Here is a 13,975-nt window from a genome sequence, read left to right on the forward strand (position 1 = left end):
TATTTTTAAATAGTTTTATGACACAAATAGGCATTTTACTTCAGATTTTGTTCAAAATCTTTATACTTAAATTATCGGTTCACCCTCTCCACACAATGCTTGTGACACGACTGGCTTGGGTACGCCGAATTCGGCGTACTATAAGTTGCCGCATTTTTCAAGTACGCCGGCGGTATCTAGTCGTAGCGCGCGCGCGGAGACCAATCCATAATCTAAGAATTTTTATTATAAAAAGTATTTAGGTGTAGTTTTCGTTTAGAAATTTGGTGTTACTGACATTAAATATTATGAGTAATTTTTAGTATTATTCTTAACGAACTCAAAATTGCATTTATGTTTGTAAGTTAATCAGTGATTAATAAATATTTGTACCAAATATAGAAATTATTTTTATTAAATGACGTTCTGTTTAAAAACTTCAAATTTCTAAACGAATTCTACACTAAATTCAAACAGTAGATGTATCTTGTGATAATAAAACAATTTTTAAATATTTATCTTCTTTTATTTAAATCAAACCAACACATGAAACAATTCAACAATATATATAATGGTGTCTTTTGTGTCAACTAACTTAGCGTATAGATCTTACAATATATTGCCCTTAAATACAATTATCAGGCACCAGTAGCTGAATAAAAGTAGTAGATGCAACCAATATAAATACGAAAAGACTTCGATAAAGATGCAAAAAAGAAAGACATTCTGATTAAGATATGAATAGAAAGTATCTTTTTAATTTAAATAAAGGTATTTTATTTTTGTGTCGTATGTGGAAAAATGTACGAAAACATGTCGAGATAAGGTCGAGATAAATAGGGCCTTCAAATCAAATAATAAAGAAATAAGAAAAGTGCTTTAATAGAAATAATATCGATATTTTTTCTAGTGCAAAACATTGCGTAGTAAATAAATTAACTTTAAAACATACAACTAAGTTTTAACAAAACCACAGACTAGCTTCTAACACAGGCAATAATACAAATATACTACACTGTAAAAATATAGTTATTGATATTCCAGGCAGTAATGTTTCGTTAAAAAAATTACCGTAAAATATCTAGCACTCAAATGTTATAGTTCAGGATCCATCGCTCATTTTTGAACTTGATTACTATCAAGCTAATTTTCCGTGAGTAGCTTTATTTTGATGAGATGCCCAATAATTTCCTGTACGAAACTCTCGATTGTGGTAGCTAAGGATAAAATGTTTTGATTTGATGGTTCTCAAATATTTATTACGCAATTATGGTTCTCAAATATTTATTTAAAAAATGGGCGAAGGATCCTGGACTATTAAAAAAACTTAAAAATATACTTATTCAAATAAATCAAAGTGAGAGAAATGAAAATAGAATGATATACAAATAAATATGATGAAATTAAAGACTTATGCACCTTTATCTCAGACTAAGACGTTAGAAAATACAATTCACATCGTATTTTCAATTTTACAACACTTGCAACTGGCAACAAAATTACGTGTGCGTTACCCAGGCAAAATGTTTTGCTTTAGAGAGATGAGACTTAAACAAATAATTAGTGTATCATGAGGAGCAATTTGTTTACTAATAGCAAAATTTGTTTGAATTGTAGTTTTTAAGTTATTTAAGAAAAACAAATTTTGCTGGAGTAACGTTTGAAACGTTACCCAGGCAAAATCGTCTTTCAAAAATTAGTTTCAGCACGGAACCAAATACATGAATAGATAGCTTTTGTTGCGTAGTAAATGTTTATAAATAGCAAAATTTGTGTGTGGTATAGTTCTTTAGTTATTTAAGATTTTGCTGCGGTAACGTTTTGGGATTTCCCAGATCTCGAAAACGGCTCAACGCAGAAGTTTGAAAAAAATACCAATAAAAGACCTCAATTTGTTTAAATTTGTTTAATCATTAGTTTTTGATTTGGTTGACGTAAACCAATGTAATTAAATGGTTTCAAAAATCAGAAGAAACGGGTTTGCAAGTAAACCAATACACTTATAACCAAATAAACAGCTGTAAAAAATACCCGTGGTTCGACGCTTGTTTACATCAGAAATATTAGATTTCATACTTTACACATTAAGAAGATAAAAACAAATTTGATTTATTTTAGACTGGTCGTACTTTAGCGATCAAATACGCAGTTCCCATAACATTAAGAAACATGGCATACTTTAAACAAATTAAAATGATTCCTGAAAATTCCTTCCTGTTAATTGCAGCTTTGAATTACGGCTCTAATGAAAGTTATCTCAAAAACAAGATTATGTCAGCAATTCTCTAATGAGCCGACCAAAATGAAAAGGTCACATAAAAGCGACCGCACCATACATAAGCGCAACCATCTGAAATGAACAGGATAATATAGATGTTTTGTTAGTACAGTTGAATACAAAAGTTTTCTGGTCAGGTTAGTTAAAATAATAAAATGGTTAAGATTCATTATTTTTATTTAAAAAATCAGTCTCATACAAATTATATGTTTTGCTTTGCCTTAGCATCAACATTTTTGAGTTTTGTTACGTGTTACTTAGAGTGAATATTTTAACATTACATGTGACTGCCACAAGTGGATAACCCGTGAACCAATCATTGTCAAAGCGTCGTAACCTTCTTTTAACTTAATGTTGAAATATCCACTCTAAGTAACACGACATAAAGCTCATATTTCAATACCACAGTGTGACTTGAGTTGGAATTGAGTCTATCAAAATAAAACATTTGGTTTAACAGAAACAACAAATTAAGTACTAAAAATATAGCTACATGTATCACACTATAAATTATACACTATGATATTACACTTTTATTAACTAGTAAAAATTGTGTAATATGGTACTGCACTTAAAAAATATTAAAAAATCGGCTTCACGAATAACGTTTTTCTGCTTAACTGTACAAAACATCGGTTACCAAGCTGCTAATTTGCGAAGATTACCCGTACGTACGGTGCAGTCGCTTTTACGTGACCTTTTCAATTTGGTCGGCTTATTAGAGAATTGCTGACATATTCTTGTTTTTGAGATAACTTTCATTAGAGCCGTAATTCAAGGCTGAAATTAACAGGAAAGAATTTTCATGAATCATTTTAATTTGTTTAAAGTATGCCATGTTTCTTAATGTTATGGGAACTGCGTATTCGATCGCTAAAGTACGACCAGTCTAAAATAAATCAAATTTGTTTTTATCTTCTTAACGTGTAAAGTATGAAATCTAAAATGTCTGCTGTAAACAAGCGTCGAACCACGGGTATTTTTTACAGCTGTTTATTTGGTTATAAGTGTATTGGTTTACATGTAAACCCGCTTCTTCTGATTTTTGAAACCATTTAATTACATTGGTTTACGTCAACCAAATCAAAAACTAATGATTAAACAAATTTAAACAAATTAAGGTCTTTTATTGGTATTTTTTTCAAACTTCTGCGTTGAGCCGTTTTCGAGATCTGGGAAATCCCAAAACGTTACCGCAGCAAAATCTTAAATAACTAAAGAACTATACCACACACAAATTTTGCTATTTATAAACATTTACTACTCAACAAAAGCTATCTATTCATGTATTTGGTTCCGTGCTGAAACTAATTTTTGAAAGACGATTTTGCCTGGGTAACGTTTCAAACGTTACTCCAGCAAAATTTGTTTTTCTTAAATAACTTAAAAACTACAATTCAAACAAATTTTGCTATTAGTAAACAAATTGCTCCTCATGATACACTAATTATTTGTTTAAGTCTCATCTCTCTAAAGCAAAACATTTTGCCTGGGTAACGCACACCAAAATTACTACCATTTTTTTGTAATATTGTCAAGGCACAAATATTTATTATTTTTTAAATAATTTTAACTAGAACGTCGTTTTGACAAGATAAATTACATTCAGAAAGTAAAAATCAAACATTACACATTAACAAAAAGACCAACGAAAACAAAAAAGGACTCAAATTTTTGAGTGAATCAAACTAGATTCAACATAAGCACAAAAAAATATAAAAACTAATTCTATAAGTAGAGCAAAAATAAATGTTTTATGACAAATTGGCCAACTTTAAGGTCATTTTAATTTTACCTTATTTTTTAGCATTAGAAAAAATATAAAAGAGAAAATTCTAATCAGTGAAAAATTAAAACTATACGAGAAGTGTACCAAAATATCGTTTTGTGACAACTTTACATCTAGAAAGTTTTAATTTAGAATTTTTGTTACCAATAAATTACGACTTACAATTAATATTTCTTTACAACTTTATTCTATTGCATCTGCAAAGGCGGGATCAACGCAGTTTTTATAATTTGTATAAATTACTTTTTCTTAAAGCTACACATTTAAAGGCAAGGATTGCTACTTAAAGAATATTCTAGTTGGTGTATCTTCATTGGGAAAAACTATAAACGGGTGCGTTTCTTTGTGTTTCAACATTTTCTTTGAATTCGAAAACTTTTCACCGCATATATCACAAATAATTGCATCATCCTCTGTTGTGGACGATGATGTTTGACTCTCCACTTTAGCTAAATCATCCGTGGTTTTCACAGATTTTTCTTGGGTTTGACCTAATAGAAGATATTGCTTCATGTTTAAATGTTTTTCAGACATTTTATGCTGTTTGAGCCTATTTTCTGAAGTGCACTGATACTCGCATATAAAGCACACATACTTCATATCTCCCGTATGTAACTCTGTATGCGCTTTTCTCTTTTCAGGGGTTGCGAAGCGAAAATCGCAGAATTTGCAGGGATACTTCCTATCCAGAGAATGTAACCGCATGTGTGACGTTAAAGCTGCTTCGTCTTTGCATATTTTCCTACATTCGATGCACATAACGCCTTCAACGGTTTCTGCTTCTTCAGTACTGCCCGTACTGTGATGTATCCTTCTATGGGACGTTAAGCCTTTCTGACTGACGAAAACGCGTCGACAATCGTCACACTGGTATTGTGTTTCGGTTCTTAAATCTGGGCTATGGCTCTCTACTTGGTGCTTTGCTAGTTTATCAGCTTCGTGGAACTGCAGCTCACACTCCTCGCATTTCCAAGCTTTAACTAATTTCGAGAACGCTTCTAACACATCCAGAACAGACTGCCCTTCCACTTCTGGGTGATCTGTTTTTGTGTGATGCCCGAAATCGATAATTTTAGAGAATGTTTCATTGCACCGAGGACACACGTAAGGTTCCTTGTGATCGTCCATTACGTGACTCTTTAATTCCGACAATTCCGTGTACGATTTGTCACACATGAAACATCGCAACTTCTGCTTGCCCTCCATAACTTCCGCTATAACTTTGTACTCCATTAATTGCACTTTCTGATGTATTCGTAGATGTTTGAATAGTTCCTTTCTGGTGTGATAGTCTGTTGGGCAGAATTTACAGGGGAATCGCTTTCGGTGCATCCTTTTTCTGTGCGATGTGAGTTCGTCTTTATTCTTGAACTGTTTCGAACACGACATACAAGAGTAACACGATGAGGAATTATTGTCCAAGTCGTGTGACCGAAAGCATGTCTCCATCCTGCTTCTCCGTTGGAATACTTGTCCACAGGTACATTCATATCCTTCCTTTTTAGTTTCCTTTTTCGTTTCAATGACAACATTGCTTTCCTCTTGACAGACGTTATTCCGTTTATTGAATCGTTCTTGCCTCGCCTTTATGCTTTGGATGTCAGTGAGCCGTATCGTTTTCTTATAAATCTCGTCGTTGTCATAATCCTCATTGTTTCTCTTCAATTTGTTCTTCTCCCATGTCTTCAGTCTTTTAATAATTCCATTCTGATAGTTCTCTATTGTGGTGTGGACTTTCATATGAGTTTTCAGGATATATTGAGTTTTATACGTTTTCGAACACTTCGGACACGCGTGCGGTCGATCGTTTGTTAAGATTTTTTGTGTCTTTGCTTTCAATAAGCCGTACGCTTCTTGTTCGAGCGACAGAACATTTCCAGTGATCGAATTCAACTGAAATGTCTCACTGTAATCCATATCTTGATCTTCTTCATATGAGGTGGATAAGATTTCTTCGGGATTACCCATTTTGTCCAACGCTACACTGCCCGAGTGTATCATTGGGTGAATTTCCATTACTAATTGTTTAGTTGTCTGTGATTCAATCACACCTATGTCAGGATTGGATATTGTTGACGTTGTGTTCATAACTTTATTGGATATGAGATTTGTTTCTGTGACAGTTACATCTGATTCTTCTTTGATTTTATCAGTTATTTCTTCTTTATCACCTTGCTGGAAAAAAAATATTATTGTTTACTTACAGAAATATTTATATTATATGTATCTTTATTTTCATTTCAAATTTTTGTACTATATTTTATGGTCAAAAAACAAATTACCTCAAATAAATCATTTTCCTCTTTAATATCTTCCTGCAAACAAGCCTCGACATTACCGAGTGCCGTGGCATCTGAGCTGTCCATACTGTCTTCGAAATTAGGATAATCATATGTGATAAGGGATTCATCTTCAAGGGAACATTCTTCTTTGATTTCTTCTTGACTATCTTCTTTTTCACAAAACGGTGCATCAATGAGTTTTTCGTCTTCTGCGATTTCCTTCTGATCATCACATAATTCTTCTTTGACATGAAGCTGTATATTTTTAAACGGATTTTCATCTTGAATTGTTTCTATTGTGTTTTCAAGCTCTAATTTAATTTGTACATCACTCTCTTCTTTTATTTCCAAAGGTTCAGCTTGTAGACTATGTTCCTCTATGGTGGTATTATTTTGTAATTCTGATAATTGTGACATATCTGTAAAAAAGGAAAAAACCATTTTACAAACAAGTATAAAATTAATTAAAAATTATTCTCTAATAAAAAAATTCAATTTGCATACCGTACAAACATACTATATTCTAACAGCCGTACAAATAAACGAGTTATAACATTTTATGCAAAGAATAAACTAAGAAAAGAATACGGAAAAATCATACAAATAAACACGAAATAAATGTAACCTAGTATAACTTCGTAATAAGTATTCATACTAATGCTATTCCGTCCTTATTACGGCTACCACCCTAGGGTGACTGGTGGTTATGTCAGACTTATACTAGTATAAGTCTGACATAACCGAGTTATAACATATCTTTTAGTACATTGTGCTGTGTTTTACAAGTTTTAGAAGCAATTTTCAATCTAAATTTGAGATAATAGCAATGAGAGTAATACGAGAAGTAGAAAAAGTTGAGCAAATTAATAATTTCATTACGTACCTATTGAAATGGAAAATTTTGTATGAAATGTCAAAATATACGAAATTATGAAAAACCCTTTTGATATTTAAATGATTTATTTATTTACAACATGCGCCAAACCATACATACATAAAACTTATTTCTAAACTTATCACAATAATATACACTTTCGTTGAAAATATAAATCTTCTAAGCTGGAGTTGTATGTTTTGAGTACCAGTTATTTGGCAACTCTCTCTGTGGGTCAACAAATCTCAAGGTGGGTTTATCTTCTGTTCTCCAGATATTGGATAGCGTTATCTATCATTTGCTTGCATATTTAATGATATATTTAACTTATTTCCAATAAATATTTAAAAAATAAATATACAGAACATCGTTTGATGAAACTTCACAACAAATTCGACGAAGTCAAACGAGCGTCAGCAAAATGACAGCACCAAGGCTTAACCGTAGACAATTTCAATGTTTTTCATAATTTTGTGAATGAATTGCGACGTTGCCACTTCGCGCCTATTGCATAGCGTGAACATAGTTACATCGACGTTATTCCAAATTTATTTGTAAGAAATTATGACATCCTTATTCTTTATTTATTCTTATCATATCTATGCATTGCATAAGGTTTGAATAAGCAAGTTTTTATTTGTACGGCTGTATAAGTTTATAGGTCAAGGTCTACAATTATTTACAATTAACTGTTGAAAAGATACTAGGAGGTATAAGGTGTATTAAAAACGAAATCGCTCTATACATTTTTTTACCATTTTCAGCAAAAGTACCTTACTATTATTTAATATATAAAATAAAATAAATTTTACTCAATAAAGAGAGAGGAAAATTCTGTTTATAGAATATACTAATCAACAACAAAATTGCAGCACCTTTGGCTAATACTTATTGGAACAACAAATGTGTCAAAACAAAAAGCCTGAGTTTCATTTAGATTTAATATCACTTGTTAAAAAGTTTTGAGTATTGATGAAATTTTAACTTACTTAGTTTTAGTTCCTCAGTTTAATATAGATTGTAAGAAAGGCGCCGATCTTTGCCAATCCATATGTGTTACACAAATTACATTATGAATAGAACCGATATCGCATATATATTACAGAAAATCTACCTTTTTATCTACCAATTATTTTATATTGATAACCACTACACATTAATCACTATGAATTATGATAATTTCCAAGTGACATAACTTCTATCGGCGTTCTCACTTTGCAAGTAAACTGTGAATTTTGCAAAGAAAGTTATTGAAGACGCAAAAGATTAGAACTCATAGGAATTATTGCGATACTTGTAATCACCTACGACAAAATATTTATCACAACACAAAAAATAAAATTGACAATTGAATTGACATAATATATTTTTATTTTAAATTATTAAGCACAGATAAACGAAGATTGAACAGATTAAGCTGACAATTATAATCAAACGAAGTAAACAAATGGTTGTGTAAAAACTAAAAAGGAACATGCTGTAGATAGACTATCATTTTTATCCATTGAATTGAGACAGAAATTAATAAAAAATAGCGATCGCATGTAATAAATTGTGGAATAAATAATAAATAGCCATTAGTGAAAAAATACCTTTAGATTAAATATGGCGTTGACATCGTTGACTGACACGTCGTGACAGAAAGATAGAAATGCCATTTCATGAATGAATCCGAAACGCTAACAAATTGGAAATTTTAAGAACGCATCTTATAGAAATTGGTGGTAAATTATAAATTGCATTTTACAAATTTGAGATATTTTTTTGTAAAAAATGTTTGACTTGTATTACTTTAACAATGTATTTAATACTTACAGGCAACATGACGACAAACATAAACGTGAGAGAAATCGTCAGGAACATAGTAAATGGGACATTTGCTAAACATAATTGTTTAGTTTGTTTGGCACAGTTGCGAGAGCCTTGTGGCGATATATTCACTAAAATAAGTGACGATAAATACTCGTCGGTGGCTGATATGCTAGAGCTGTGCGGTATTAAGGTAAATAAGCGATTATTATTTAGTATAAAACCTGGAACATGAAGTATCTTCATTTTTTTTCTTAAATATTATGTACCTTTTAGTAAAATAATACATTTGTGTTCAATTTCCAGCTTCCACTATCAGTTTACAATAAAGTCTGTTCCAAATGCTTCAAGTTGGCATCAGCAACATACTTATTTCACAAGATCGCACAGCAAAGTGAAGGCTTGCTTAGATTCTATCTTAATGAATTGGACAAACAAATAACTCCAGATATTTCAGATGAGATGCAATCATTTTGTATAGCTCTACCACAGTATACACCATTCACTCATACTTATAGTGAAGATTTACATTTAGACAGTATTTTAGAACAATCTATAAAAAAAGAGGAATATACTGAAGCTTCAAATGATGTTAAATTTGAACCATTTGATGATGATCCTGAAAATATTGTAATCATTTCACACGATAACGGCAAATCAGATTTTTTTAAAGCACAAAACGGGAAATTGAAACTCTTAGACGTTAATTTTTGTGGACAGAATGGTGTAGTAGATGATAAGAGCAAAATTAAAATACGCAAGAAAAGAAAACCGATGTCGTATAAATCTTGCAGTCAGTGTCCAGTTAAATATAGATTACTGGGCAAATTGAAAGAACATATGAAGATGCAGCATAATATTGATCTTCATATTTGTAAGGTCATTATTTCTCCTCTAATACCTAGTTGTTAGATAGACGTTAATAAGTCAGACCTTAAAAACTAACAAGAAAAAATTTTCCATCTTACTTTACTAATATTATGAATGAAAGTTTGCGAGAATGGATAGATCTATTCATTTGTTGCTCTTTCTTTTACTTTTAATAGCTATTTTATACAAAACTAAAATTATAAAGCTGAAGAATTTGTTTGTTTGAAAGTGCTAATCTCAGGAACTACTGGTCCGATATGAAAATTTTATTTCAGTGTTAGATAGCCCATTTACCAAGGAAGGCTATATATCATCACTCTAAGACCAACAGAAGTAGAGCACTGGGTATAATCGCGGGGCACAGCTAGTACAATATAATATATGAAAATTCAAACACTATTTTACAGATCTGCAAAGCATTCATAGAAGACGAACAAGAATACAGGAAGCATTTACGAACCCACGGCGATATTCACGTATGTGCCAAATGCAATATGGTTTTCAAAAAACGAAAAGCCATAATAAATCATTTGAAATGGCATGACGATGTTAATAATCTAACGAAGTCGGATAAAGCGCATATTTGTGAAATCTGCGGCTTAGTGCTTGAAGACAGTGAGCATTTACAGGAACATTATGATCAGAAACATGTTAAGAAGTATACTTGTTATTATTGTGGTCGAATGTACAAGGGAGAGATTAGTTTTGAAATGCATATAAAGAAACATGAAATGCATATGAATAAAAAGTTAGTAGTAGGTTGTCTGTAACTTAAATTCTAAGCTATATTAATATTCTATACTTTTTTATGTGATAATTGATACTTTTAATATATATTCAGTGTAAATTAATTGAATTAAGTTTTCCTCAATTTATTATTTCAGTGAAATCCAAGAAAAGCCAAAGAAAGCAACAAAGCGAAAACATACTTGTACTCAATGTAATAAAGATTTTGTAGATGAAAGATCTTTGTTGTGGCACAACAGACTACATACTAACGAACGACCATATCCCTGTAAGGTAAGACATTTTATCAGGTATATATATTGGTATTTTATTCTTAGGTATATATTGCCTATGTATTTCATACATAGTTAACCTAACTCACACATAGATACAGATTACATAACGGGTTATGTTAAAGTTTGAATGCAGGCGTGTTTTCCTGTTACATATGTAACATATATGTTACATAGAATATACCCATAAAAACTAAAAATAATAATTGAATGTAAATTAAACAATTATTTAAGACTTATAAGATGTAATTTGCAAAAGATTGTTTGTTGTTGATAATCGGCACATCTATTTTCAAATGCTAAGTAGTGATTTATTTTCAAGTTCATATAAAAATACATAGACGGCATAATAATATCATTGTGACTTCAGAAAAAAGGAGGAGTTTTGAATTGGTCCCATAAAATTGATTCGGATAGGCCCAGCATTTTTGTCTGAACTCGATGACTTAATTGAAATCTAGCAAGTTACTTTGACAGACAGACGACCTGATCAAAGTGGCAGAGAGCCGTTGGAGTCAGACCGCTAGTGATCTGTCGTTATGGAAATCTTTGGGGGAGGCATATGTCCTGCAGTGGACGTCTTGAAAGGGTGGAATGATGATGATGATGATGTTACTTTGATTTATTTCCCGGTTATTTTTTTTGAAGTGAAACTTCTTTATCAGGGTTGGAAAAAAATTTAGTGTAACATTTTTTCGTTACGCGTGACATTTTTCCGTTACGCGCCAACTTTTTCTTATCCCTACCACGCGTGATTTGACGAATTTCTGTAAAGTTGCATATAGTAAATTAATTTTTGAAAAATAAGGTCATAAAGAAGTTTCACTTCTTACGTGTGTACACTAGTACACGCACACATTTTTTTTGTATCGCGTAGGTGTGCGGTCGCGCGTTCGTGTCGCTGAACCGCCGCAACCAGCACGCGGTGTGCGCGCACTCCGCGCCCGCGCGCCGCTGCCCGCTCTGTCCCGCGCTCTTCCATCTGCGCTCTATGGTCAACACGCACATCAAGAAGGTGACCGATAATAAAGAACATTGAAATTGATATTTTTTGTTTTGTGGCATTTAAATGCTTTATAAATATAAATTTATAAAGAATAGAAAAAAATCGATCACGAGGCGGGAGTCGGGACTCGTGACGGGTTGAGATGGTTGTTAATCATCTCAATAGATGGCGCGCGGTGTGTCCCTTAGACACATAAAACTGAAAAAATATAATAAATTCGATTGCTCTGGCGGGTCACGAGTGGCTGAATTGGTCAGGCATCCGCCCCGGAATGGCGCGAAAGGATGCGGGTTCGAGTCCCGCCTCGTGATCGAATTTTTCTATTTATAAATTTATAATAAAGAACATAGTAAAACCTAGCATATAGAAACAAAGAGGATCACCACTGTAGCTAGGATTAGGGATGCTGTGAGAAAGAAATAGGATTGTTCTTGAAGGAGATATGAAAGAAAGAAAAGAAAATAAATTTATTGCCAAAAAACACATGTATTCTATGTATATGTATTTGATTATTTTACTAGCTATAAAATAGAGTGTGTGTGCCGAGCACACGTGTCAGAAGTGAAACTTCTTAGGCAAGATTCAAAAGTATCAAAATCATCGCCTTACACTATGACGTGATGGTATTGCGAAGTAGTAGTAAAATAAAAATTGAAATAGCTTTAACTAAAAATATAGAAGATTAATATGGTACAACCTTATTACAGTGCTTTTCCACCAATAATGTGCGAGGTAATTGGTCATTATAGGTGGAAAACCCTTATGCAAGAAAATTAACTTATTTATAAAATTCCAGGTGCACCTAAACGCTCACAAGCGTAGGAATCGAACGAGTAAACACCAAAATGTGTATTGGAAAACTGAAACAGTGCCCATTCAAGAGTTGAGTGTGGCTATACAGGACGAAATATTGGAACTGCAGGCTAAGAAGCGGAGTAAATCTGGTTTTGATTTGGTAAGATAATGGGCCCTCTACACAATCGAGAGTGTTGGCCCAACAAATGATCGTCGATGTTTGCCGCCATTACGGCGATTATGAAAAAACATTATGACGGCCGATCATAGACATTGAAAAAATCCAAATAGACAAGAAAAACTGTATCTTTTAAAAAAAATCTAGTATTTTATACTAAAACTGTTATTTTTTTTTCAGTGACATGAAGAGTTTTGCAAATGAAAATCATACTGAAGAATGAAATGGAACATATGTACTTTAAAATTATGAAAATAAATTATCTATGTAAATACTTGTACATTTAAGATGTAATTACTTAAATAAAATAGATGTGTGAAATAAAACAACATGATCCCTTTTGTATATACATTTATTGTTTTTTTTTTTTCAATTTTATTTTTTCCATATATATTTTCATATATAATAACGAATTAGCTATCGTATATATACAACTTATAATTATGAATTCCTTATAACATACTACATTGAAGTCTTATGTCCTAAATGGAATTATTCTTTGATAGTTTCTTACGTAAATAACGTGTTTTCATTTCAAATACACAATATAATATCAAGTTGTTTTTTCTTGTGAGGTCAATGCAGAAAAAAGTATACAATTAAAATATTAAACATAAATACGAAAATTTTCACACATATAGGTAAATCGTTTGAAACAAACAAAAATAAATGAAGTCTTAATTTATAATTTAAGTCTAAAAAATCATATAAAAATTAATTGATATAAATATTGTAGGTACATGTACATATAATAATATTTTGTAGGCGTCAAAAGGGTTGTGATGAATTAAAACACGTTAGATACGTATAATCATGGACGTATAAAAAAAGACGGACGCCGTATTACGAACAAACAACGTGAAGCCACCATAGTAAGCTAGCGATCGTGTAAAGACAATAAACACGCACACACTCTCACCATAGTAAGCTAGTCGGCCGCCATTACGTCGTGAACTACCGACTGATTAACTGCGTCACTATTTCACAAAAAATATTTAAAATGCTGTCTTGCGTGGTTAAATGGTGTCGCAACAGTACAATTTTAAATAACAAAACACGAGGGATTACATTCCACAGGGAAGCAAGTTATTTCTTT

The 13,975-nt window shown here is 32.0% G+C and overlaps 2 protein-coding genes across 3 annotated transcripts; one reads left to right on the plus strand and one right to left on the minus strand.

The window, feature by feature from the left end:
* Window positions 1–2,760: 2,760 nt before the first annotated feature.
* On the minus strand, window positions 2,761–8,548 carry LOC149476626 (uncharacterized). Its single transcript, XM_089711896.1, has 3 exons — window positions 8,192–8,548; window positions 6,329–6,747; window positions 2,761–6,221 (listed from the first exon to the last, which is right to left on the minus strand). The coding sequence occupies exons 2-3, from the start codon at window positions 6,743–6,745 to the stop codon at window positions 4,326–4,328; spliced, it is 2,313 nt and encodes a 770-aa protein (XP_089568022.1). The 5' UTR covers window positions 6,746–6,747; window positions 8,192–8,548; the 3' UTR covers window positions 2,761–4,325.
* Window positions 8,549–8,848: 300 nt separating this feature from the next.
* On the plus strand, window positions 8,849–13,228 carry LOC149476627 (uncharacterized). Of its 2 annotated transcripts, none has more exons than XM_089711906.1 (8): window positions 8,849–8,926; window positions 9,020–9,204; window positions 9,318–9,890; window positions 10,289–10,629; window positions 10,766–10,901; window positions 11,778–11,915; window positions 12,703–12,861; window positions 13,060–13,228. In XM_089711906.1, exons 2-8 carry the CDS (start codon window positions 9,025–9,027, stop codon window positions 13,060–13,062), a joined length of 1,530 nt encoding a protein of 509 aa, XP_089568032.1. In that variant the 5' UTR covers window positions 8,849–8,926; window positions 9,020–9,024; the 3' UTR covers window positions 13,063–13,228. The 2 variants fall into 2 exon arrangements, with proteins under 2 accessions (XP_089568032.1, XP_089568033.1); XM_089711907.1 differs by having other exon boundaries at window positions 8,858–8,923.
* Window positions 13,229–13,975: the final 747 nt, after the last annotated feature.

Source organism: Colias philodice, chromosome 27 (genome assembly GCF_061535455.1).
Source record: "Colias philodice isolate Cphi_HAF_F1 chromosome 27, ilColPhil1 Martin Lab GWU primary, whole genome shotgun sequence".
NCBI classification, from domain to species: domain Eukaryota; kingdom Metazoa; phylum Arthropoda; class Insecta; order Lepidoptera; family Pieridae; genus Colias; species Colias philodice.